General features: G+C 39.9%; 1 protein-coding gene across 7 annotated transcripts in view; it reads left to right on the forward strand.

Moving 5' to 3' along the window:
- The window catches only part of MEIS2 (Meis homeobox 2), a 184389-nt gene that overhangs the window by 44821 nt on the left and 114713 nt on the right, over positions 1–24855 (forward strand). For all 7 annotated transcript variants that reach the window (XM_050953912.1, XM_050953911.1, XM_050953915.1 and 4 more), the window contains one exon: positions 12924–13069. In XM_050953912.1, the coding sequence (XP_050809869.1) occupies positions 12924–13069 (146 nt within the window). The remainder of the gene's footprint in view (positions 1–12923; positions 13070–24855) is intronic.

Here is a 24855-nt window from a genome sequence, read left to right on the forward strand (position 1 = left end):
CTAATTTGCAATTTTAAGGCATGTTCCGGATCTTATTCAAGTGAATGGAAAGGTTACCATTTACTTGAGTGGGGCAGGATTGGGTTCTCCTTGTGTGTACGTTTCCATCATCAATGCTTATTTCAACTTTGTCTCTTTCTATTTTATCTCTTTATGTTTATCTAAGGGCAAAGAGAAAAGAAAATCACTCTTTAACTCTTCCTTAAATGTGCAATTTGAGCCAAAACATTAGAAAATACTCTTACAGTATACTCAGTTGGCAAAATATCAAACGATCAAGATGGCCCAAAGACAAGATGGACCAAATGCAAAAGACAAGACATAAATGAATTGGCATGCCTTACATAAATAATAATAATAATAAATAATAAATAAACAATACTAAGGGCTTCCATACAAGCCTCTCAAAGCATTTTTCAGTGGAACTTGTGCTTCTAATTCACTTGGGCATTTTGGAAACCCCTCTACCTGCAGTCACTTAGTGAGTCAATGACAGAGAAGAAAATAGAGCCCAGCTGTCTTGTACTAGACAATACTGCAACTCCATTGTGATTACTAAGTGCTGTAGAAACCACACAAGTGTTTAAAAAGCTGAGATAGTAAAATCAAGTAGAAATGTCCTAATATGAAATTGCAGTTTTCTCTTCAATGTCTCAGTGTGAAGTTCCTGTTGCCTCTAATATCTATCAGATCTTAATGTGAAATTATGACACTAAGAACTATGATGAGTTGTTTTTTTTTAAGGGGGATATGGGGGCTGTATAAAGTAGCTTGCAAATGCAATACATAAATATATACTATGCATTGTCAAGCTGAAAATTGCACTGTTAACCAATTGAGAAGCTGCTTTTATAAGTAGTCTTGCAATAAAGAAACAGACTTGATCCCTTCTACAGTGATTCCTAGCTGGTGTCAGAACATGACAATTCTGTTGTACTGGGTCAGCAGTGAATACTTCACTCAAATGGTGCAAAGTCAGCTGGTACTTAATTTTTTATCTCCTCAAGAGTGCATTCACTGACTTTATCACTGAGAAGAATGACTCCCTTGCCTAGTGTGATCAAGATCTGCAAATTTGCTGCATCAGCCTATTTAGCCTAGACTGCCACTTGGTTGGTAGGGTTTAGTTCTGCTCATATGGCATAGATATCAGTTCTCTAATAGGCTAGGTGAACCTAGGAAAAGCTTGTCTTTGGAAGCAAACTCACTTTTAGCCCCTTGAAACTTAGGCCTGGGCTACACTAGCAGGGGGTTTCAAACTAAGATACGCAACTTCAGCTACAGTATTCGCGTAGCTGAAGTCGAAGTATCTTAGTTTGACTTACCTGGCCAACCTCATGGCGGCAAGTCGACTGCCGTGGCTCCCCCATCAACTATGCTTACTCATCCTGCCGAGGTGGAGTATGGGCATCGATTTGGGAGGTAGTATAGGAAAGAAATCTCTACAAGTCACCTAGTTTTATCCACATGAGGTCCCATTGCATAACCAACATTGTCCCCTTCGAAGGGGACTAGATGGGATTTCTTTTGAAGCCCATGCTTTAATCACATAGAGGGACCATATGTGACCTAAGTCACTCCATTGTTCCAGGCACTGAATACCACCTCTGCTGTGACTCAAAATCACATCTTAGGTTCAGGGATGGCACAGCAGAGCACCAAGTCCCAGAGTGGTTTTGTCATTCCTTGCTTTGAGCCATGAGGTTTTTAAATAGACAAAATTAAAACAAACCCGTGCCCTACATCCTCTCTTTCTCCCCCTTCTTCTGCCCAGCCTTTCATTTTCCAACCCTAATTCCCAGAAAGATTTTGTCAAAAATCCATGAATTCCTAGTGTTTCCCCCAAGTCATACATCATTCCTTTGTGCTGGTTTCAGCTGACTACTCAAAGGAGGTCCAGAGCTGAGTACCAGTGGAGGGGGTCAATGATCTTTTCTCTCCCTCTTGCCTCTGCCACACCTGGCGCAAATAATCCAATACATTTACTGTACAGCAGGAAGGTGACCTGGTTCTGAGTCTAACCAGCAAAGTGGTTATTAATGTGAGCCAACTGAAGCTTGTTGATCAGTGTTCCTGTATCTGTCAACCTGCTTCTTTTAGCTCTATAATGTACATGAATTAAGGAATTCTTAGCTGTCTGAGGCTAGTTCCGAAGTACTTAGTAATGAACAGACACTACTTGCTTCTGTTTTTCAATATTTGTTCTTAAAAGTCTTTAGTTTATTTAACTCATGTTTTAGGCTACTCTGGTAACCATTTTTTAAATATCTGATACATGTATGTGGTTGAGATATGTATTTCATACTTTATCAATCAGTCTTTTGGAAACATTTTGGGCCTCCTAACGCAGAGTAATTGTGGGCCTAATCCAAAGCCCACCAAAGTCAATGGGCATCTTTCCATTGCTTTCAGTGGGCTTTGGATTAGACCCTATGTTATTTAGAGTCAAATAGTATACTGCTTAGACCACAAAAACAATGTTTAAAGTATAAAGGGTTTAACTTAAACCTACAAAAGCAGAGTGTCAGTGTTCCAACTTAACCCTTCGCATTCTGGCATTTTCCAGACTGCCAACCAAATGAACACTTTAGGAGGAGGTGTATATATATGTCTGCAGCACCCAGAGGGTTAATCCACCCCATTGTGCATAAGTGTTGGAGCTCTTATGGTATGTAAGATCACACACAGTTTGGAGTTGTTTTGTATTCTTCTTAATATACATTCTCAGGAAGCATCTTCTTTGGTGCTGTCAGGGTATCTGCTGTGAATGTGTATGAAGACTAGTTCTGTTATTTGCATTATGAATTAAATACACATTTGTGTACCATTTATCCATAGAGAGTGCATGGCAAAAGCTTTTATAACTTGATCCTATTAATGTACGGTTGCCACTTTTTAAACTTTTAATATTCACCCATTCTCAATTTTTGTTGTAAATCCCAAAAGAGGCTAATTCCCTTTATGGACTCATGGTCTGACAAAGGTCCTTTTAATAACTGAAGTATTTGGAGTTTAAGGGGCGAGGGGTGGGGCGGGGAGGAAAGCATCTTAAAGGGGTAAATTTCTATATTACATTTTCAGTCCTAACAGGTTTTTAAAAAATGGTTTAAAAATTGCTCTGAAGCTGAATTCTTTTATGTGACATTTCAGCTACTGCAAATTTTTATAGCTGAGTAATAAACCCCTATAAATAGGGGTTTCTAACGGGAATATTGATAGACCACTAACTACAGCAGTATTATTGGGCACCAATATAAGAGGGATGACTATTCAAAAACATGGCATTTGTATCCAACTGCATGTTTATCAGTGTTGTCTATAGGAAACATCATTAAAATGTTCCATAGTTTGAATTTTACAAAAACTGTAGGAAAGATGGAGATGTTCAAAAGCATCATTTTCTTTTGCAAAGAACATATATATATATATATATATATATATATATATATATATATATATTCACCATTGTGGAGGAATTAAAGAAACTACTTGTATGGTTTCACGAAGAAGAACAGTTTTGAGTATTAGAAATTATCTACTTATTTAAAAAGATGCATAAAATATATCTTTGTCTATGAACAACAGCTGCAAATTGTTAAAAGTTAAATATTAATGAGATAACATTAATCATAATGAGGTAACTTTAGCTACAGGTAGGATTTTAATTGCAGTTATTCTGCCCACATTCTTTGATATTACTCATGACAGAGATACTAAGACTTCAGAAATAGAAGTTGATAGTTACTTAAAACCAAATAAAGCTTCTTAATTTATACCCACTTGACTATGTACATCTGAGTGAGGTAATTTTATTCATACTAAAACAAATAATAATAGCCCAGTTATATTTAAATATTAACAATATGAACTTGTTGGGGGAGGAGCAGGAGAAAGTAAAATGAACTTCTGAAGAAGGACTAAATACTTTTTGCAAACAAGTTAGGGCTATTTTTGCCTCTCGAATTCTTTAATGACTTGTTGATTCAGAGGTTGTAGCTAGCATTCTTAACTGCACTATGAGAATGATACAATTATTACACTAAGGATATAAAAATGAGCAATTTAAAGATAAATCCATTTAGGCATCAGCAGAAGGACATTTTGTGTGACCCTATTTAGCATGATTAAAAATTTAATCAGAATAACAGCTATTTACATTTAGTTCCTTGAAAGTAATTATTCTAAAGCAGGCAAAATACGTAAACGATAACTTAATGATGTTTTCCTCCAGTATAGGTGCCAAAACCTATGCATATATTTCACTGTTTGTGCTGAGAAAACAATCCTAACAAACAGTATAAAAGCAAAGTCATTGAGCACTTTCTCTCCACACCAATGAGTTTCACTTTTGAGGGGAAGAGAATCATAAATCATAATGAACCACAAGTATTAATATGTCTTTGTTTAGGAATTGTGCAGTGCCTGTATTTCCATTTGGTTGAACAAGACCAGGGGCTGGTCCTGCACTTCTTACTGAAGTCAATGGCAGTTTTGCTTGAATAAGGAGTGTTTAGTGGCAGGTTTGCCAGAGTAAGGAGTGCAAGACTGGGACCTAGCTGTGCAAAAGAGACCCACAATTTCAAATGTACTACCTTTGTTAACTTCTCAGGCTAGTTTTTCCTCAGCTTCAAGGATCTTAATTTTAACATTTGCTGGTTCAAAGATTAACATTTAGCATTCCGGGAAAGGCTTTCTGGACACTAGTAACCTGATCAGTATGGTCTTCTTTTGGTCTCTCTCTCTCTCTCTCTCTCTCTGGTTCTTTGTATTGAAGGAGAGATGATAGTATCTGGCACATTCCTTGGATGACTTGAAGATAGCAGCCTTCTGTGTTTGGGGCTGAAAGATTGTGAACTCTGTGTTAGCAGAAATGCCACGCAGGGGAGGTGAATAGAACATTAAAAAAGCTTTAGCTTTAGGTAGTGCAGTGCAAGCAGAGTTGAATTTGAGAGCTGGGACTTAAGTGGACATTTGTCCCTGCTTTCCTCCTTAATAAAATCTGAGTGTTAACTGTGGATAAGGGCATTTGAGAGATCAGTAAAAATGAATCATTAGAGTGCCCAGAAGAGCTTTATTATGATGTACTGTGAAGAACTTTATAATATACTATGTACTTTTATATGTGCTTATCAAATGCACGTATGTATTACTGAGTATTATAAAAGTAAATTGTTTTGTCCTTCACTGTAGAGTCAAAACAATTCATTGTATTAACATAACAAAACTTTTTAAAAATCTCATTTTCTATTGCCCTGTGAGAAAGGACTGTTAAATAGAAACCACAAGCTTCATGACCACAAACATTTTTCTTCTGTATGTATATATTTAATTTAAAAATCCTTGGCACAGAAATACTGACTGACCAAACTGAGTTAAAATCAAAATTACCAGCATGATATCAGGTTTCAAGATTGACTCCTAATAGGTGGGGCCTAGAAAGGTCTCGTAATTACAGTTTGGTTGTTGGGCAGTGTTCACAGCAAGCAGAATCACAGGAATGAGTCTCTTCCTGTAATACCACAAGGATGTTGCTGTGGATCTGTTAATCAAAGTAAAAATACTATGGAAAATAAATTATTAAACTATACTAGTATACTAACTTGCCAGATCCAGGGAAAAAATGCAGCCACATTTACATATGTGTCCATCTGTCTGTTTTTACACTTTATGTCTCCAGCCAGTGGGTGAAGTGGTTTTAATCCAAGCTACAGTCTGATTTTCCTTCTAACATATTTTTCTGTGTAAATTATTTGTAACTGGATATACATTTTCTCGACAGTTGCTAGTTCTAAATTGTTCTTTTTAATAATCTCATCTATCTGGCCATGGCAGTTTAAACTGGAGTAAGCAGAAGAGTTCTCCATGAATAATTTTGTTAGTTAGCAGATTGTTACCATCTCAATGTTGCTGAAATCCCTAATCTCAGGTCAGTGTGAAGCTGCAGTGGTTACAATCCTGTTGCCTGATGTAGTGTGAATGGAAGTGCTTTCTGTCAGAAACATGTGGTCTCTTCAGTGGAGAGCCTGCGTAAATCCTGTGTAAATAGAGGGAGGCTAACAAAGGATGAGCCCCTGCAGCTCAGAGCATTTGGAGCCATTTGGGGGCTGAATTTGCTAAATGCTGCTTATACAGCCTGAAAAGTTGAAGAGAAAGGAGCATAAAATCCCTTCTTTTTTCTCTTTCTACTCATACCCTGGGGGGAGGGTGTTAAGGGCCAGAGAAGCCTGAGGTAAGCCTATGAAGACTGTTTTTTCAGTGCTCTTTTGAGTGTGAAAAAGGTGGCATGGGTCACTGTCCCCTCTTTAATGTCGGAAAACCCACACAGTCAGTAAATGTTGCATGTAAACTAAAGCATTTCATCTGTTCTCCTGCACACCATGGCAGTGGGCCATGAACTAGTCACTCGAAAATCACAGAAAATTTTCACTTTAACATGTCCAGACAGTTTAGCACAGCAGGATGGTAAGAGAGATCAGTAATTAGCAGGTTTCCTTACAGTTCCCCATGTCTATATCAGAACATTTTCCCCACCTGATGTGAAAAAATGTTAGATTATAAAGTACTAAACATGAATCTATTGATTTTTATCCCTGCACACAGAAGCCTTCTCCCAAAACAAAAGGCTACACAAATATTTGATCAGCATTTTAGTTTAAACCATAGTCCTTGTGAAACTGTGCATTTGCTTCACAAGTAAACCTCAGCTTTAAAAGCTGATAGTTATGAACACCAAAAAAACCCTAATACTAAACAAAAAAACCACCAGTCTCTGCTTTTCTCTTAATTTCAAACTTCTTTAAAAAATTTTTTTTTAAAAAGAAGCCAGGAAAATAATAAAGGGGAAAAATGATAAAAATTAAAGTTCCAGGAGTTATTTCTGCAGGATCTCTTCAACCACCAACTTCAATAGCATATGTAGACGACAGAAAACCTCAAAAATACCTGAAACGTCTTTCCCCTCCCTAAAGTAAACAAATTGAATATTTATAATAAATGCCTCACTGAAAGGGTCAGAATGTAAAGAACAAAGAAAGACACCGATCCAGGAACAGAAAATATTACATTCAACTTTTTTATTCTCCCTCTTGGGGTGATCAGTATATCCTTTGGTATTTTGCCATTGACATTTTTAATTCTTTTTCGAATGAGGGTCTCTATATGCATTCCAAACGTGGGTGCGCATATGCACCATGCATCAGAGCTGGAAGGTTTTCTTAGCAGCGCATATTGACCTGCATGTGAGTCCTGTGTCCCCTTGTACTCTCAGCCAAGGGTATAATAGGCCGTGTGGGTCAGTGCCTCTCCAGTTCCCTCTTACTGCCACATGGCTTCAGGCAGAACCCCTGTTCCTTCACACTCTTAGCTTGCTAAGAGAGTGATCTACTTTCTATTTCCTGTATATAGTTGTATATAGCTGTTCTTTTTAGTGTTCTGTAGTTGTTCAACATATGTAATTCACCCATTGCCAAGTGTCGCAAGAGAATATATAGTTAACTAAAGCCTGCAAACAGGGGCTTGTTCCTTAAGGGAAACACACTAAAATGCCACTAAGGGAGGAAGGATGGCTTTGTGATAAAGGCACCACACTGGGACTCAGGAAACCTAAGTTCTATTCCTGGTCTTTGAGTGACTTTCTGGGTGATCTTGTACCAGTCACTGCAGGTTCACATTCTGAAGGGCCCTTAGTTGGGTGCACAGAAAAATACCTGGATATTCCTCCCACCATCCTTGGGTGGACTGTGTAAGAGCCAAAAGGAATTGTAGTCCTTGTACCCGGAAAAGTCCAAGATCTTATTACTTGAAAATGCACAAAGAGGTAGAGCTATGTTCCCCCCACACCTTTCATATTGCTTACAGAGCAGGACTGATGCAGCAGGGGAATAAAAATGTACTTCATAAAGATGTATAGTAATACTGCATACTTGGAGTTCCTGGAGCCTTCTTACCATGGGCTGCATGTTAAAGGTACCATCTAGTCCATCATCTCACTGTGCCTCAGTTTTCTCATCAGTTAAATGGGGTTAATAATTATTTTTACTCTGCAGGGTGTTGTGAGACAAAACTAATTAACATATACAGGGATTATAAATTTTTAAAAAGCTCTGTAAAGGAGTCATGATCAACTGAGGCACTCAAGCCAAGAGCCCAGTGGTTTAATCAAGAGTGGGGTGGAAATGAGGTGCTCTGAGAGAGGGGTCCTTGATTCTGGACCTGGTTTTCCTCCTACCTTAGTCACCTACAGCACAGGTTGTGTGACTTCGGAACATACTATAAGACTCTTCTGTTTTCCCAGGCTTTTGCCATATGACCAGAGGTTGGATAGTTGGGAAAGAGGCAGTTTGTTTCTGTTGGGGGTTGCTCTTATTGATCTATTGAGATACTTGGGTTATAATAGCTGTACAGCACCTAGAGCTCCAGTTATACATTTAAACAAATGAAGGCAGGTGCAAATGTGTGTGCATATGAATTCCCACACATGACTTTCATGCAGAACTCCTCCTCCATTAAACTATTGGGCCTGAACAATCCCTCAAAGGTTTTTCGTAAAAAACTGCATCTGCACTGCACTATATTATATTATCTACACCATTTGTTTTTTCTTTCCAAAACTCATACCTATTAAAGTAGTTGCATTATTTTTAGTACAATGGTGAATTGTTTTTTCTCCTAGTTGAGATGTATCCTTTCTCTCTTTTGTTCAACAATAACGTGGCTGTCAGCTACCTAGCCTGATGATGGTAAAACTCAGGTGCTGAGTTCTGCAACGTAGTTTGCCAGAAACAGTTTTCTGGCTGCCTTGCTAGTTATGAAAGTGACAGTAGAACTGCTTCTGGAGTTTGGACCTGTGTTGGTACCAGGCTTCTGTGATTATCCTGTTGGGTTACCATTTTCCTTAGAGTAAGAATTTGGTATCTTCCATGTGCATCAATGAAATTCGAAAATCCTATTCAGATGCCATAGAAACAGCTTTCTAAGCAGCATTAACTGCAGTTCTGCCATATTCCTTCCCTTGAAGAGGAGAACAGCATAGGAGTAATTGGGATGGCAGAATATTAACAGTATAGAGTCTTGTAAGCCGTACTGCCAAGGAGAGCAGTGTGGCCAAGCAGCCCCTCTGCAGAATTGGAACTGTTAGTCCCCAATGATCCCTCAGGCCTGTGAGCTTTGTCCCTAACCTCCAGGATCCCTGCCATTTCCACAAACTCTTCCATTTGAGGGGAGCAACAATGCATGCTAGCTCAATAAGGTAACCTTGGATTTATACTGGTGAAACTGAGACCAGATTTTGACCCCTGTCTGTTTCCTTATCCCATAAAAGCAAAAAACCATGGGGGCTGATATTCCACTGCCTTGCACACTGTGTGCTCTGTTCCTCTCCCATGGGTGTTACTGAGTGTACTATACAGTACTTAGAATCTAGAATGGGATTGTAAGCAAGTAAGGCACTATGCCTCTTTCTCCACTGACGTGGACCCTGTGTAGTCATTTACCCCTGAACAAAGAGAATGCAAAACACTACGTTGCACTCTCTCTACAAAGGGGCAAATAAGTACACATTGTGCAAGGCAGTGGACTATTGGCCCTACCAGTTTTTGCTGCTGTGGGATAAAGAGACAGACAGCGGGTCAAAATCTGGTCTCAATTTCACCAGTATAAATCCAGAGTTACTCCGCTGAGGTCATATGTATTGTAGCAACTTCCCAACATTTGAGGCTTGATTCTACCATTCTTATGCATGTTGCCTAGTACCTTGGTATGTGAGTGGTCAAATCGGTGGGACCAATCATGCAGTAAGGATGGTGGAACTGGACCCTCAAATAATTAAAATATGGTTCCTTTTTATATAACAGTATTTCAAATGCAACTAATCTGGTCTGAGATAGCATTTAAAGGATCTAAAATCTGTTTCTGATCTCACCAGTGATGATGTAACTCCTCTGAGTTCATAGGAGTTACTCCTGATTTACACTAGTGTAACTGAAACCAGAATCAATGTCTAAGAAGTAAATATTCCATTCTAAATGCACTAGTCATTTAAGTGTCGTGTTTGCTAATGTGAGTAGCCCCACTGAACACAGGGCAGTAAGGATCTGCAGGACTGAGCCCTTAGTTTGCACATAGTGCCTAGTTGTGGTTGGTTTGTCTGTGGGATCTTTTTTTTTCTTCATAACTCAGGTATCTAAGAACACAAATCTTGTAGTGAGTTTTCATCTACTGATGTAATTTGGAGGCGCTATACTTAAATTTCCTTTCATAGGTGAGGGGAGAGATTAAGGAAACACTGTCTCTCATCTCTTATAGCATTGATTAGGTGGAAAAGGCACTGCAAGCTTTAGCTGAACTTTCATCTCCTGCACTATTATTTGCCTTTTAAAGCAAGGATATTCACAACCTCTCCAAAAGGTCTAAATGATGCTTTAAGACTATTGGTGATTTTAGCTATTTAAACACACACACACACACACACACACACACACACACACACACACACACACACACACACACACACACACACACACACACACACGTCTACAGAGGCATAGGGATCATTTATATATGTGTATATGTCTCTGTACTAAGAAAGAGACAGAGACTGAAGGAAAGAAGATTATGTATCTACATGCAGTATGTGCATACACACCTAGATTTTACATAAGGAGACAAAGATATCTTTATCTAGACGATAGACAAACAAACAGACTGACTGACTTCAAACTTGCACTTTCAGTGTGGCTGTTTTTCCCCCCCCCCGCATCTCCGGGTACTGCTTTTCAAAACTGCCTGAGGCTACAGTACAGCACCTCAGATCCCCAAGGCCCATTGCCTGGCTCCTAATAGCCACTCTCCATCTGTGTCACATGAACAGCTGATGAGATAGCTCCAGTGTCTGTATTTTGGAGAGCACATCCACCCAGGTTAAAATGCTGGGGTTGCCAAGGAGCAGTCAGAAGCCATTAGTGTTTGTGAGAATTTGCCTTGCAGCAGTTCCTTGGCATAGTGAAAAGGGTGTGTGTGTGTGTGTGTGTGTGTGTGTACACGTACATGCACACGAGGGGTTTGGGTAGGGGTGGGAAACATGAGGACAGCCTGGTAGGAAGGAGTTCATTCTGAATAACCAACATTTCTCAAAAGTAATTGGTTTGTGACACTATATAGGACCAGGCATCATTTCTTTTGATTATTTTTGCACCCATTTGACTCACCTTTATTTATCATTAACAGAAGCCAACAAAAAAGAGAGCAGCAACTTCGGGGTCTTGCTCTGGTGTTTGGGCAGATGGAAGGGAGCTGCTCTGCCTTGGGGCAGGGTGGTTGTAATGAAGTGGCCTGTCAGTCTGTAAATAGTGAGGGTCATCTCTTCCATGTGATGGAGGGTATCACATTGCAGTGAAAATGGAAATGTCAATAAAATTAATCTGCCAGCTCTTTGCTGTGGCTTTTCCATTTCTCGGTCCAGGAGGGTTGTGGGGTTTTTTCGCAAGGGGAGGTGGTGGAAGAAGGGTTAGTGGACACAGGGGAAATAGATGAAGCTGAAATAAAAGTTTGGAAGCAAATGGTCTATATGTAGCAGTAATGTATTTGTTTTAGTAGCACTAAAGAGCTAGAAGAGGGTATAGGAATTAGCTCGTGGATCTATAGCATTCCTCAGGAAGCTATGGAGCGTCTAGCTCAGGCTACATTGAGCACAGAGTTTATTGTTTTAGGCTTTCTTGGACAAGGTTTTTACTTAGCATGGGATTTATGGCATTTACTGCTAATGAATGTCTATTCTTAAATTACAAAAACCACCATCTCAGCGCAATTCCCAGATGTCCTTCCAGGACCTCGGCTTCTTAAACACCAGCAGGGAGCATAAACTCTCCACTTCTCTGTTTTCCTCTTTCGTGTGGCTCCAGGCTAATGATGTGTAAGGAAAACATAGCAATCTATAAAGTCTCAGTGCTGTCCCAGTATTCTTCATTTATTTTGCATTTGATTATGCCACAAGTCGGATCTTGTTTCTTTCCTTTTTTAAAAGTTATTAGTTCAAATATTAATGTAGGAATATGGCATATATTGCTGCTCTTGATTGATGCCTTCCCAAAAACAGGAAGACGTGCTCGTATGAATTTTAAGAAAGTAGGGGTCCTGCAATGCCTTGCCAGAAGAGTTTTTCAGATACATAATTTAGATGCCCTCCAGGCAGGCTTTCAAGGCATTTTTGCTGGAGGGCAAGAAAAACTAACTATGACTGTTAAAAGTAAATGATTTTTGCTAATGCACAATTAATGCCAGGGAAAAGCACAGAAGAGAAAGATGTTGATGGAAAGTTCTGATTAAGTGAGCACCCTACCTTGATGTGCATTGTTTTTTAATGATAATGATCACTGATGCAGAGATGTAGAAGTTTTCATGTCATGCAAATGCTATGTGCAGGATCATACACAGTGTGTGTGTGTAGGGAGGTGATAGTTATGGGAGGGGGCTGGTCTGACAGTGTGTTATGGGTACTGAACAGTGACACAGTCACCTGTGCAGAAGGCCTAGAATATATAGACGACAGAACATCTAAGTTGAATACATACAGTATGCATTCAGTAGGGTTGTAGGCATGCATTTACAGTGAATGGGTTTTCTTGTGGCAGGTTTTCCCACATTGAATTCTGTAATTGACAAAGAGCTATTGCACTATGTCAAGCACACAATTATAATTGAATTAATGATATGTGCATGTGTGAGACACAAAATTAGTATTTGGAGAGACATGGTTTCTAATTTTTACATATTTGTATCAGCAATCATATTTAATGAGAAAACGCATGTGCCTGATGTTCTATCAAATCAAAATAAGGCTGTATTAGTTTCCCAATGATTAACGACACCTTTTAGTTTATATACTATTTTATTTTGTCTCCTTCCACTTATTTTGTTCTTTCTTTTAGGGGATGGTTTAGACAACAGCGTAGCCTCACCTGGTACAGGGGACGATGATGATCCAGACAAGGACAAAAAACGTCAGAAGAAAAGAGGCATTTTCCCCAAAGTAGCAACAAATATCATGAGAGCGTGGCTTTTCCAGCATCTCACAGTAAGTGGAGACCAAAATAATAAAAACATAAAAAATAGATTTTTGTTCACATGCCTGATGAGGTTTATTCATTATTATTAGAAATCAATTGTCCCCATAATTTTCTGGAAGACAGTAGGAATCAATGATCACTTTTATTTTTTCTAGAAGCGTATTTATTTATTTATTTCAGTCTTGGAATCATGACAAGTTGACTATACATCATAAGATGTTAGCATGAAACAACACTAGACTAGAAGGCAGCCGTTTTTGGTTTGCATTCCAGTAATGAGAACTGTTCAAAATGTTCTTAAGATGAAAAGGGGTTTCTACATTTAGAATATAGTATATATATATGAGGACACTAATAAGGGGGTTGAGTAACTCTACCCTCTGGATTGGGTTATTGTTGGCCTCTGTTTACAACAAATCTCATATGTATTAGAAGGAAAGTACCGTAATACTCCCCAGTGCAGGTATTCCAACAAACATTGCAGGATGCTAGAGAAGTCATGAAGCAGCTTGCAGACTTGTCATGTGTTAGGCCTGGTTTACACTAGGGGGGGTTTTGATGTAAGATACGCAACTTCAGCTACAGGAATACCATAGCTGAAGTCGACGTATTTTATTCCGACTTACCTCCCGTCCTCACGGTGTGGGATCGACGGCCACGGCTTCCCTGTCGACTCTGCTACCACTGCTCGCTCTGGTGGAATTCCAGAGTTGATGGAGAGCGCATTTGGGGATCGATATATCACGTCTAGATGAGACGCGATATATCGATCCCCGATAAATCGATCGCTACCCACTGATCCGGCAGGTAGTCTGGACGTACTCTTAGTTTACATGAGAAGTATAGATGGCTTATCGGTTCTCTAATTCCTCAATTCTGTAAAACAGAGATTAAAACACCTTTTTTAGCTGTTCAAGTCCAATCTCTTACATGCTAGTCCTATTCTCTTCTGGGGGAAAGAGATTAATTATGTGAAAAAGCAACACTTTTAGTAACAATCTATCTTTATCCTCCTGTTTGCAACTGGTTTTATGTGTTGGTGTTCTGTTGACTGTCACAGCTTCACTTAAACATCAAAATACATTTTTACAGAACTGGTAACTCTCCTATAATTTACTAGTCAGATGGAAATGCTAGAAAATGGTAAAATTATCACTGATGATTAGTATTATTGATTTTTTTCACCCCTTCCTATAAAATTGTTTCCAACCTATTCTGTTTGGCCTAATGGTTAAAAAGATAATAGCACGGTTAACTACCTCACATCAGGGCTTCTTTGTGATTGCCAAAGTTATACATTTCCATAGTGGTTGACATTAGTTACAGTGTCTTGATTCCAGGACAAGGTACCCTTTTTATTTATGGTAGCGACTATTGAACTGCTCTGCTGGTAGAACAGCTAATGGGGATCGGGGGGTGGGGGAAGATAGATCCACATTTCTAAACCATCATTTTGATGTAAGGACATTAGTAGCAAACTAAGGTGCATTGATCTGGCCTGTGGGTCAGGATTAGCTAGAATAGCCAGTGTCTTTGCTGGAGTAGTGGTTATTCTTGCCTTCCAGCTATGGCCATTTCAAAGGTCAGGTGCCCTGTACCCACTTGGCTCAGAGGAATTAGACAGAACATGAGTCTCTGGGCTGATTACTTAACCAAAGACAAAATAATGAGTCCTAAGCAAATACTGACTAATTGAAAGGGCTGTAAATCCATTACATATTGGTCAGGGATAATCAGGAGTATTTAATCACTTTTATCTATTCAGGAGCACTGAAGCTGCAACAGCAAAGCCCTGAACCTTGCCATGTGCTTATTATTCTCATCATTATCAAAATTACTTCACAGCTGTTCTTTGCTACATCACCTCAGCTGGAGATTTACTAACCTGTAAAATGTTTTTAATTTGGAATTCGAGTGAGTGTGAAGAGAGGGGGTTTCATTTTTAGCTGGAGAGTATGGCTACAGGAACAGCAAGGGGAAACAGCTAAAACCACAGGCCACAAATAATCCATTTTCTTTCACACAAGCTTGCATGTTCATTTCCTTAACTCTTACCAAAGTTTGCAATTTCTTGTTTTTTTTACCCCTGCTTCCTTTCTTTCTTGTGTGCGCATTGAAAGCATTCAACACATGCTTACTAAACAATCAGCTATCTCTCGCTTATCTTGAGAAAAAGCCTCTCAGTTTTGCCTTTTGGAAATCCACCCCCTCCATTCTCTGCCACCTCCTTCGCCCCAGATGAATTGAGGAAGTTCAGCAGCTTTGATGAGGATGTTCCTGAGGGGAAAAAAAAAAACAAACCCACCATCCAAAAACAAAAAACCTTTTACCTTCCAGGCTTTAATGAGTTTGCATGTGCTGAAAGATTTACTGTGCTGTAATTCTCAGACCTGAGAACTGATAATGGAGACCCCTGACTAGTGCAATGTAAATTCAGAAAGATTTTTGCCATAAATGCATGCAGCGAAGGAAGAGAAGTCTTTCTTCTAAATATCCCTCACTTTTTCTCAGATTAGCTTGTCCATTCAAAGAGCAACGCCAGCTCTATCGCAAAGGGAATCTATGATGTATAAATTATTGTTTCAAGTAAATTTCTTTACAAAAGGAGTCCATGATTCAATATACATTCCTTCATTACTACTCTAACCTTATTTCAAATTGGTTTGTCCCTCTTTTGTGCTGTATGACCTGTTCTTGTATTACAATAATCCCCTGATGTACCCTTTTTTCTTTTTTTTTTAAAGAAACTAATTGAATTATCTCATTATTTTAATTTGTTAAGCAAATGTATTTTACATCTCAGGATGTGTTCTTAAAGAAGGGGCTGCTTAGGCTTTGCCCTTTGAATGGGCCATTGGTGCATTTTGACATTCATGCATTCATTAAGGAAAGGAACATAAAAGAACTCTGGTTGTATTTTTTTTTTCAAACACCCAACCAGCATGGAGCAACTTTTTCCATAAACCACAGGGGTCTCTCTACATATGTTCTCAACTGCAAGCCATTGTCACCTAGTCTGAATACCTCCAAAGGACAAAAAAAAAATTAAAGGCCAACTGTAGCAATTGTTAGCTGTTAGTCTCAATATGACAAAAATCATTAACCTCTGGTTTTCCTGGAAGAAGAAGCAACTCCAGTCTATCTCTTACAGCATTGACTAAGCTCAAAGATTCCTTTACACTGACAAATTTAGTGGGAGAGTAACTCAGTTCTAACTGTATTCATTTATTACCTTTCTTTAAAGAAAATGCTACCTTTTTTTCTTGATGAAATATTCGGTTATTTTATAGTCCCCTAAGATAACCTAATTTAAAAATTGAGTAGCTTCTTTATATAAGCTTGAGTGACTTTTTGAAAAGAGACAGGTGCTTGAACTCTCGTGTAGAATTAACTTATCCCACAGACTCTAGCTTTCAAAATTGTCTTAATCCCTTGTCACCTTTTCCACTTCGCAGTAACTTTAATTATATTAGAAATAAGAAACACGCACATGTTTTTGTTGATGGAAATAAAATGCAAGGAATAGAAATGTCTGTCATTTTCTTATTCAGTTATTGGGATCTGTCTTACATTTGAGATTACAACGGGCCAGGAAGATGAAAAGATCTGAGGATAAATCGATTGGAAATATGTATGCTTTTTCTGGATAATGTCCAGTGTTTGAGAAAGTAGAGGAAATCCTAGTGTGGTAGTATAAGCTTTTCAATAGTACATAAAGATTATGATATCAGAAAGGTAAACCTGACATTAAGGCTGTTTTTATTTGACTTCAAAGATAGTTAAAGAAAAGAAACAGCAAGAATCTGACCCAAGCGGAGAGTTTATTCATAGCCTTGGAAAACTCCTTTTCCTCAATGCCAAGGAGCCCTTAGTACACTCAATTAGCCTCTCAGACATTTCGCTTTCCTCCTTCAAGAGCTCCCCTATTTGCCCTGCAAAGAACATATTTGATCATGGAATGAAAACAGGAAGTGCTCAGACACAAAGACACCCCTTGCTCACATCAATTTTGAGCTAAAGGTTTTCTTATTAGCAACTATAGAAAAAAAAAAACAGTGCTGTAGTTTAAAAGGGTAGAGGACCTTGAAAAATACATGTACATAATCAGAACTGAATGTAGTCATAAAGGAAGTAATTATATTGTTCCATGGTCTTGTACCTTTTGTAATTCATCCTTTGCTGCAGCAAAGAGAACAAAGAATTACACTTTTAGTCCTTTCACTATGCTCATTTTTTCCCCTCTGATGTAGTACTGGTAAAACAGACGATGCAGTAATGTTTGTGACGCTTATCTGGAGTGATCCCTTTTGTTCAAGTTCTAGTTTGCTATTGTTCCTTTTGTTCAAATTTATAAGAATGTGTATTTTAATTAAAAGTATATATTTGTCTTTGGTACAAAAATACCACCTTTAGTATGCACACTAAAAAATTCCTTTTGTGAATCATTGGGTCACATTCTCAGCTGATATGAATTGGCATAGCTCAAATGAAGTTCATGGAACTATGCAGCTTTAAATAGGTTCTGGCCTACGATATCTTTTAAAAACAGTATTAAAGAAATCAGACTAGAATTATGTCTAGAATAAAAGAATTGATATTATGGGATAAACACATTCATTCCCTCCAAATAGTTAACTTGTTGAGTTTGTGGTCACAATTCAGGTCACATCTACTGCAGAGTAAATCCATTCACTTCAGCTGCTTTACCCTGAATTTACATTGATATACCTGAGATTACACCCTGGCCCATATCTTGTTTAATGTGTACATCACCTAGCCATTTGTACAAGTGTCTTCATGGAGGCCTGGTCCACACTACACAGTTAAATCGATTTAAACAGCGTTAAATCGATTTAACTCTGTAACCGTCCACACTACAAGGCACTTTAAATCGATTTTAAGGGCTCTTAAAATCGATTTCTGCACTCCTCCCCAACGAGAGGAGTAACCCTAAAATCGATATTACTATATCGATTTAGGGTTAGTGTGGACAGAAATCCAAGTTATTGGTCTCATTCCTTTAATGTAGCTACCCAGAGTTCACCGCTCCAGAAATCGATGGTAGCCTAGGACCATGGACGCACACCACTGAATTAATGTGCCCTAGTGTGGACGCATAAAATCGATTTTATAATATCGGTTTTATAAAACCGGTTTTAGTAATTTTGATTTTATGCTGTAGTGCAGACGTAGCCGAAGACTCTGTATGTATTAGACATTTTCACTACGCTTGGTCTTAGAGCAGAAGACCTCTGAGCAAAGCCAGCTTTAGCACTTTTGAGTAAACCTGAAAAGCAAATATTCACCCTCCCCCATTCATAACTGGCTCCCATCCACCATGATCATACAACTTGGCAGAGGATCAGTGGGTGGAGAAGCAACTTCTATACACCACCAGGCCCCTGCTATAGAAGTGCCTTCCAGCTGTTTGTGCTGGACTATATATGTAGTTGCTAACTTAATATTAAAAAAACAAGACACATTTGTTCAAATAAATTAGGGATCTTGGGGCTGTGAGGCCCAAGACCAAGACAATGGAGAGATTTATGGGCATTCTGCTGAATCTGAGTACTTGTACAGGATCAAATTGAGACCTGTCCTTTACGTTACATCCAGGCAGGAGAGTAAGGGGGTATAAGACGTTCCTTTACTCTGCTATGCAGACTACCTGTGTCTGTGATCATGGAGCAGAAAGGACAGCAGTCTCAATGGGGCTGCTACTCCTGTGCAGATGGGCAGGGATTGGGTGGAACTTCAGAGTCACAATCTGACTCCAGTTCTGCTCCTGGGGCAGCACAACTATGCATTATATATTACACAAGGCTTGTGGCAAAGCCACAGTTTAATCCATATTGCTTTACAAACATTAATTAAGTAGTTATTATCATACTCCATGAAATATTATTGTCCCATTTTATAGATGGGTAAACTTTGGTTGGGAAAGTTAAGTGACTTGTCCAAAGCCCTTGAGAAAAACTGTCTCAGAACTGGATTAGAATGTAGAACTCTTGCTCTTAGTCCTGTGCTTAGACCACTAGACCAGGGGTCTCAAACACGCAGCCTGCGAGGTTATTTTCTGCGGCCTGTGAGCTCCTTGTGGCCCCTTCACCCTCCCCCAGCGTTTACCTAGAGCAGCTCTGGCCCAGCACGCAGCGGGGGCAGGGTAGGCTCCCTGCCTGCCTGCCTGCCCTGCCCTGCCCTGCCCTGCCCCCACACCACTCCGGGAAGCGGACAGAACCTGGGGGAGGAGAGGCACAGGGGTGGGTGTTGATGTTGCTTCAGGCACCACCCCTAGCAGCTCCCATTGGCCGCAGTTCCCTGTTCCCAGTCAACGGGGGATGCCGAGGGCGATGCCTGAAGCAACAGCCACACACACCCCTGTGCCTCTGCCCCCCCCACATTCCAACCGCTTCCCGGAGCAGCGCAGGGGCCGGGTAGACAGGTAGGGAGCCTGCCCTGCCCCCGGTGCACGCTGGGCCAGAGTCCACCCCCCAAACCCCTCCTGCAATTGAACTCTCTGCCCTGAGCCCCTTGCCGCACCCTGCACCCCAACCCCCTGCCACACCCCTCCTGCACCCCAACCCACTGCCCTGAGCCCCCTGCTGCACCCCGACCCCCTGTTTTACCCTGCACCCTGATCCCCTGTCCTAAGCCCCCTGCTGCACCTTGCACCCCTCCTGCACTCCACCCCCCTTCCCTGAGCCACCTGCCGCATCCTGCACCCACCCCCCTGCCCTCACCCCCTGCCTCACCTCTCCTGCACCCCAACCCCCTGCCCTGACCCCCTGCCACTCCTCTCATCCCTCCTGCACCCCCTGGGGGCAGGGAGGGGGGGAGTTGGTGTGGGGATTTGGGGTAAGGGACTGGAATGGGGGCAAGGAAGGGGTGGGAAGAGGCGGGGCAGGAGCGGGTCTTCATGGAAGGGGTGGAGTGGGGGCAGGGCCGGGGTCGGAGGTGGGGAGGTGTCAGTAATGCAGCCCTCGGGTCACTGTACTAGTCCTCATATGGCCCTTGTGGTCATTTGAGTTTGAGACCCCGCACTAGACCATGCTGCCCCACAGATTGTTGGGCTGTGCTTATTTGTGTCCAGAGGTCACCCTGGCTGTTCAGCAAAGGAGCTGGTTCAGTTCTAGGCAGCTGGATAGGAGGGAGCCTTCAGCTGTTCTTATTTATCTTTGTTTTTATTATTATTTAACTTTATTATTTATTATTGTTATTATTTGTATTACAGGAATGCCTAGGGGCATTGGGGCCTCACTTGCACATACACATAGTGAGACTCAGTGTTTGCCCTAGTGTCATCGGTAGCAGCCTGAACAGACTAAAGCTGGGAACCACCCAAATCCACAGTGTCTATGGCCCTGGGTCTCATGGCCCCAAGACATCAGTGCTGGGTAGATGTAGGGGGAAGATAGCTTGTGATCCTTAGGAAAAACCAGGGCATAAGCTTCAACCTTAGTGATTGATGGATGTTAGTTTACATTTCCAAGGCTATCTTCTCCAAAGAAAAGAACTAGAAATATTAGTTTGTTTTCAAAATGGAAACTAAGATTGGCCCTGACATTTCTACATCCACTCTATCCCTTCCAGAAAAGGGGACACAGTGTCATGGGGTTTGAGGCCCTCAAAAGCCAGCCCTGCCTCTGAGTGGTTAATCTAATCATGGTTACATAGACATCTGTTCACTCAAAAATTGATGCTTTTGTGATACAGTGATCCATCTATTTAGTACTACAGCTCTAGTAATTAAATTAAGAAAAAAACATATTTTTGTTAGATTATGTATTATAAAGCAGCCCAACCCTCTTGCACCAGCAAAGAGAGAGAGAGAGAGAGAGAGTTAAGCACCGCATTGTTTTCTGCTAGCTAGAGGAAAACATCTGTGAATTGTTTGAACTGAACCTTACCAGGGACTCTCCGAATCTGTGTCATCTCTGTTTAATTTCAGGAAATGATGTCACAGAGCATTAAATAACAATGCTATGTGATACATTTTTACTTGTGCATGCTGGCCTAAGCATTTCTGTGACACGGCAGTGTTTTCAATTAACTGTAAGCTTGCACTTTAAAAAATGTATTCCATAATGCCTTTTTGGATGGATGTGGGGATGGTTGGTGTTTTAGGGGGTCACCAAGGTTCAGGGCTGTCTAAGGGCTGTAAGGCCATTTGTCATGTGCTTATTTGTACTTGGGGCTGGATGTCAGCACTCTCATCACCCATGGCAACCTCCAGGACTGTTGGATTGTTACAAAGCATGTCTGGGGAAGAAAAACTAAATGTTCTAAACCTATCAGTCAAAAGAGCTATTAGATAGTTATAGTAAAGGCCTCCATACTGTAGCTTCTGCCTTTATCAAACTTTCTGCACTCCCCCTTCTTCTGTAAAGAATAGAGGACATAAGTCAATTCTGTCTGCCATCTGTCGTCTTTTTAGCTGTTCCTCAAATTAAAGAGACAGTCCAAAATTTAAATAATCTGATAGAATCATAGAAGCCTTGTGTGTAAGTTGTTACCTTTGCATTTGATTTTTTATTTCTTGTGTCATTCGTGGAGCAAATCTTTATTACCCTTCTCTGATGGTAAAATATGTCCTGTTTCTGCTCTAAAAATAGTATTCTCAGAAATGTGTTTGCAGTGTCATAGAGTTGTTATCTAATAAAATTCTAAGTATATATAGGGTGAAATGAACACACACACAAAAATATATAAAATTAGGCTTTATTCAGAGAATTCTGCAGAGATCAAGGAGATGGAATGCACCGCCCCTCAACCCATGATCAGGTTGTGTGGCTGCAGAGGACCCCTTCTACAGCCTCTATAAGGGTGATTTGGGCTATTGAGTCTACATAATAGAACTTTTCCAGGCCTGCCACAATAGCTCCCTACACACCAGTCTATTTGGTGTCAGCTTGCTGACCCCCACCTCTCTAGTGTGTAAGGGGTGCAGTAGCCTCACTGCTGCCATTCTGTCGGCATCTATCCTCTTCTCCATTTATGGACAGCATGAGACTTGAGTAGTGCAGAAAGCCTTGCCCTGTCCCTCTTCTGCTGGGTGAATTTCACCCATGCGGCATCTGAGGTAGCCCTCTGCCAAACCATCAGCCAATATATTTTAAAACCCACTTGATGGCTAGATTTGGGAAGCAAATTTTATTTCCCAATTTAATATTTTACATGTTATTTTAAAAAAAGACATTACTAACTGAGAACAGATAGCAACTAAAACCATGTATTTGGTAACGCTGATTAAAATAGCTCAACAGAGCTAGAGGTTGTGGGCTAGCAAAAGATATGAACAGCCAGTGGTGTTTTCTGGTTGTTATATTCAGATTACAAAAGCCTTGTAAAACCAGAAATCCAGGAATTAACTGAAAAGGAGAGAGCAAAGAATATGAAGCTCCCAGTGTTCATGCAGTGAATTCCCTAAAATAACTGTAAAAATGAGAAGTAACCACAAGAATTCACTGAGGTAGAGTTGAGGCTTTGAGGATTGTAAGGTAAAAGGGATTGAATTAAGGCATATGCAAATGTGCATAGCCAGCTGTTTAAAAACTCCAAGAATGTTGCACTATTAAATGCTGTGCACTGCAATCTCTGAATATTCAGATCACAACGGAACAGAGGTCAAAGATCGTCAGAATACCTTCAAGTGGTATTACTTACAATACTTTGCGATAGTCACAGATCCTTCTTTTTCCTTTCTCACACTGTGTATTTTTTTCTTTTTATGGAAAAATTGTTGCAGTTGTTTGTGTAAAATGATACTGCCCCTCAGTTTAGCCTTAGGACATGTTTATTTAAAACCATCTTTTCAAGATCTCTGAACAGAGTAATTGTTTTTAAGGAATAATTTTCTCTAAAATTAGAGCTATATTTTAACGAGTGTGCATTTCTGCAGTCTGCTTGCACCTTTCTGACGTGACTATGAAATGGAAATGTCTAGTTCCATTTCTGTCTAATGAAATGAGTAGTTTATGGCAGAAACATTACTTTTGGTTTCATGTAGTTTGCCTTAAATTACACTCAGAATACCAATGTATTACATATTTGAAAGTTGATTGTCAGCAGCTGTTTACAGTATCCAAAGCAATCACTGGCACCTTTAAAGATTTATTATTGTCTTAAAACATAATAGCAATACAGTTTTCATGCTTTTACATGTGCTATTTTTATTTTTAACTGCTAGTCCCAAATCTGCCAGAATTAATTTCAATTGTTTTGTCTAATACTGGATGATAGGTTGTCAAGTCACTGTATAATGGCATAAAGATACTTTTTAAATCTTGGTTTTATCTTTTTATTATGGTATTTCAAAGCAAATATTTGTAGTATTTGACTACTTTGTCCATAAAATGTTTAACACCTCATGACATGCTTTTACAGCCCCAGTATGCTGAATCAGAGTTTGAATTTAGTAAAAAATCAACTAAAATTTTAGTTTGCTATAAAAAATATCTGTATGTATTTATTTGCTTGGTTCCATAGAAATGTGACTATTGTGTGGGTTACTTTCTGCTTGGATTGAAGTACATTTCAAAGTGGTAGATGAATATTCTACAGTGGAAACTATATTTGCCTAAGTCGCACAGCAATGGCAAATCTGCTGTTCACTTTTTTACAGCACAAATAGAGTAGATATTTTGTGAGATGACAAACTGCTTAAGGGTACTTTGAACCATGTTATACTACTATGAAAAAAAAAATTCAACAGAGGTGATATATGCTGCATAATTACCCAATGTTATATGAAGTGACACAAGTCTGTATAAAAACAGCTTCCCTTTTTCTCCCTAGTAAAGACAAAAGTGTAGGTTTAATTTCCCTGTACTAAAATATTTGCAGACAATTCTCAGATTAATGCCTAACCATATCTATCCTTTTGGTCATGATGTAATTTTTAAGGGATCCATAAATATAAGCTCTAATATAGAAACAGGATAACATGGGAGATGAGACAGTGAGGTCATAATGAGTCAGTGCACTCAGTTTTGCCTCCTGATAACCCCAAAGATTATGATTACTTCAAAATAGCCATTATCCGTAAGGTATATTATTATATATTTGTAAGAACTTCAATCCCTGCCCATCTGGTTCTGGAATTACCAACTTCTTTAGTGAGTAGGCAGGGCATCATGTCCCCCCTCTAGTGGCTAGACCACAGAGTACTGTGTCTACCAGGGAGACAGTGTGGCTGAGAGGCTAGTGCACTGGACTGGGACTCAGGAGAATTGGGTTCTTTTTCCTGTTTCTGCTGGTGATTTTGCCTTGGTATAAAAGAGGGGTGATGATACTGATATCCTTTAAGATGCTTTCAGATCTGTGGATGAAAAGCACTAAATAAGAGCTAGATATTGCTGACAGTAGCTCAGTTGTTATAGGCCTGTGCTATTGTTGGGTGCATCCTTGTTGATGAACAGGTCTTTATAAAGCAGAGGTCTGTACAGGGATTTGAATAGTTGTAGATCTGGAAAGCGCAGAATGAACTACCCCGGACAGGGAGAATATGTAATATACTAGTTAAATGTGTTGTGTTCTCCCTAGTCTACACTTAAGATAATAGCCTTTCCTCAGCAGTAGGCACTTTAGCCCAAGCGGTAGAGGACTGTGCTGTTCGTTTAGGAAGGTCTCAGGCTCTATCCTTGCTGATGATCTATGAGTGGGGTTGTTACATGCCAATGGTATCCAGTACTCCTTAGCTGCACTAAGAGGTTCTGAGATTACCCAGGTAATAAGTCAAACTACCCTGGGCATAAATCTTTCCCCAGTATGAGTGGGGCTTCTGCTGGCATGAGGA

The sequence above is a fragment of the Gopherus flavomarginatus genome, chromosome 5 (genome assembly GCF_025201925.1).
Source record: "Gopherus flavomarginatus isolate rGopFla2 chromosome 5, rGopFla2.mat.asm, whole genome shotgun sequence".
In the NCBI taxonomy this organism is placed as follows: Eukaryota; Metazoa; Chordata; order Testudines; family Testudinidae; genus Gopherus; species Gopherus flavomarginatus.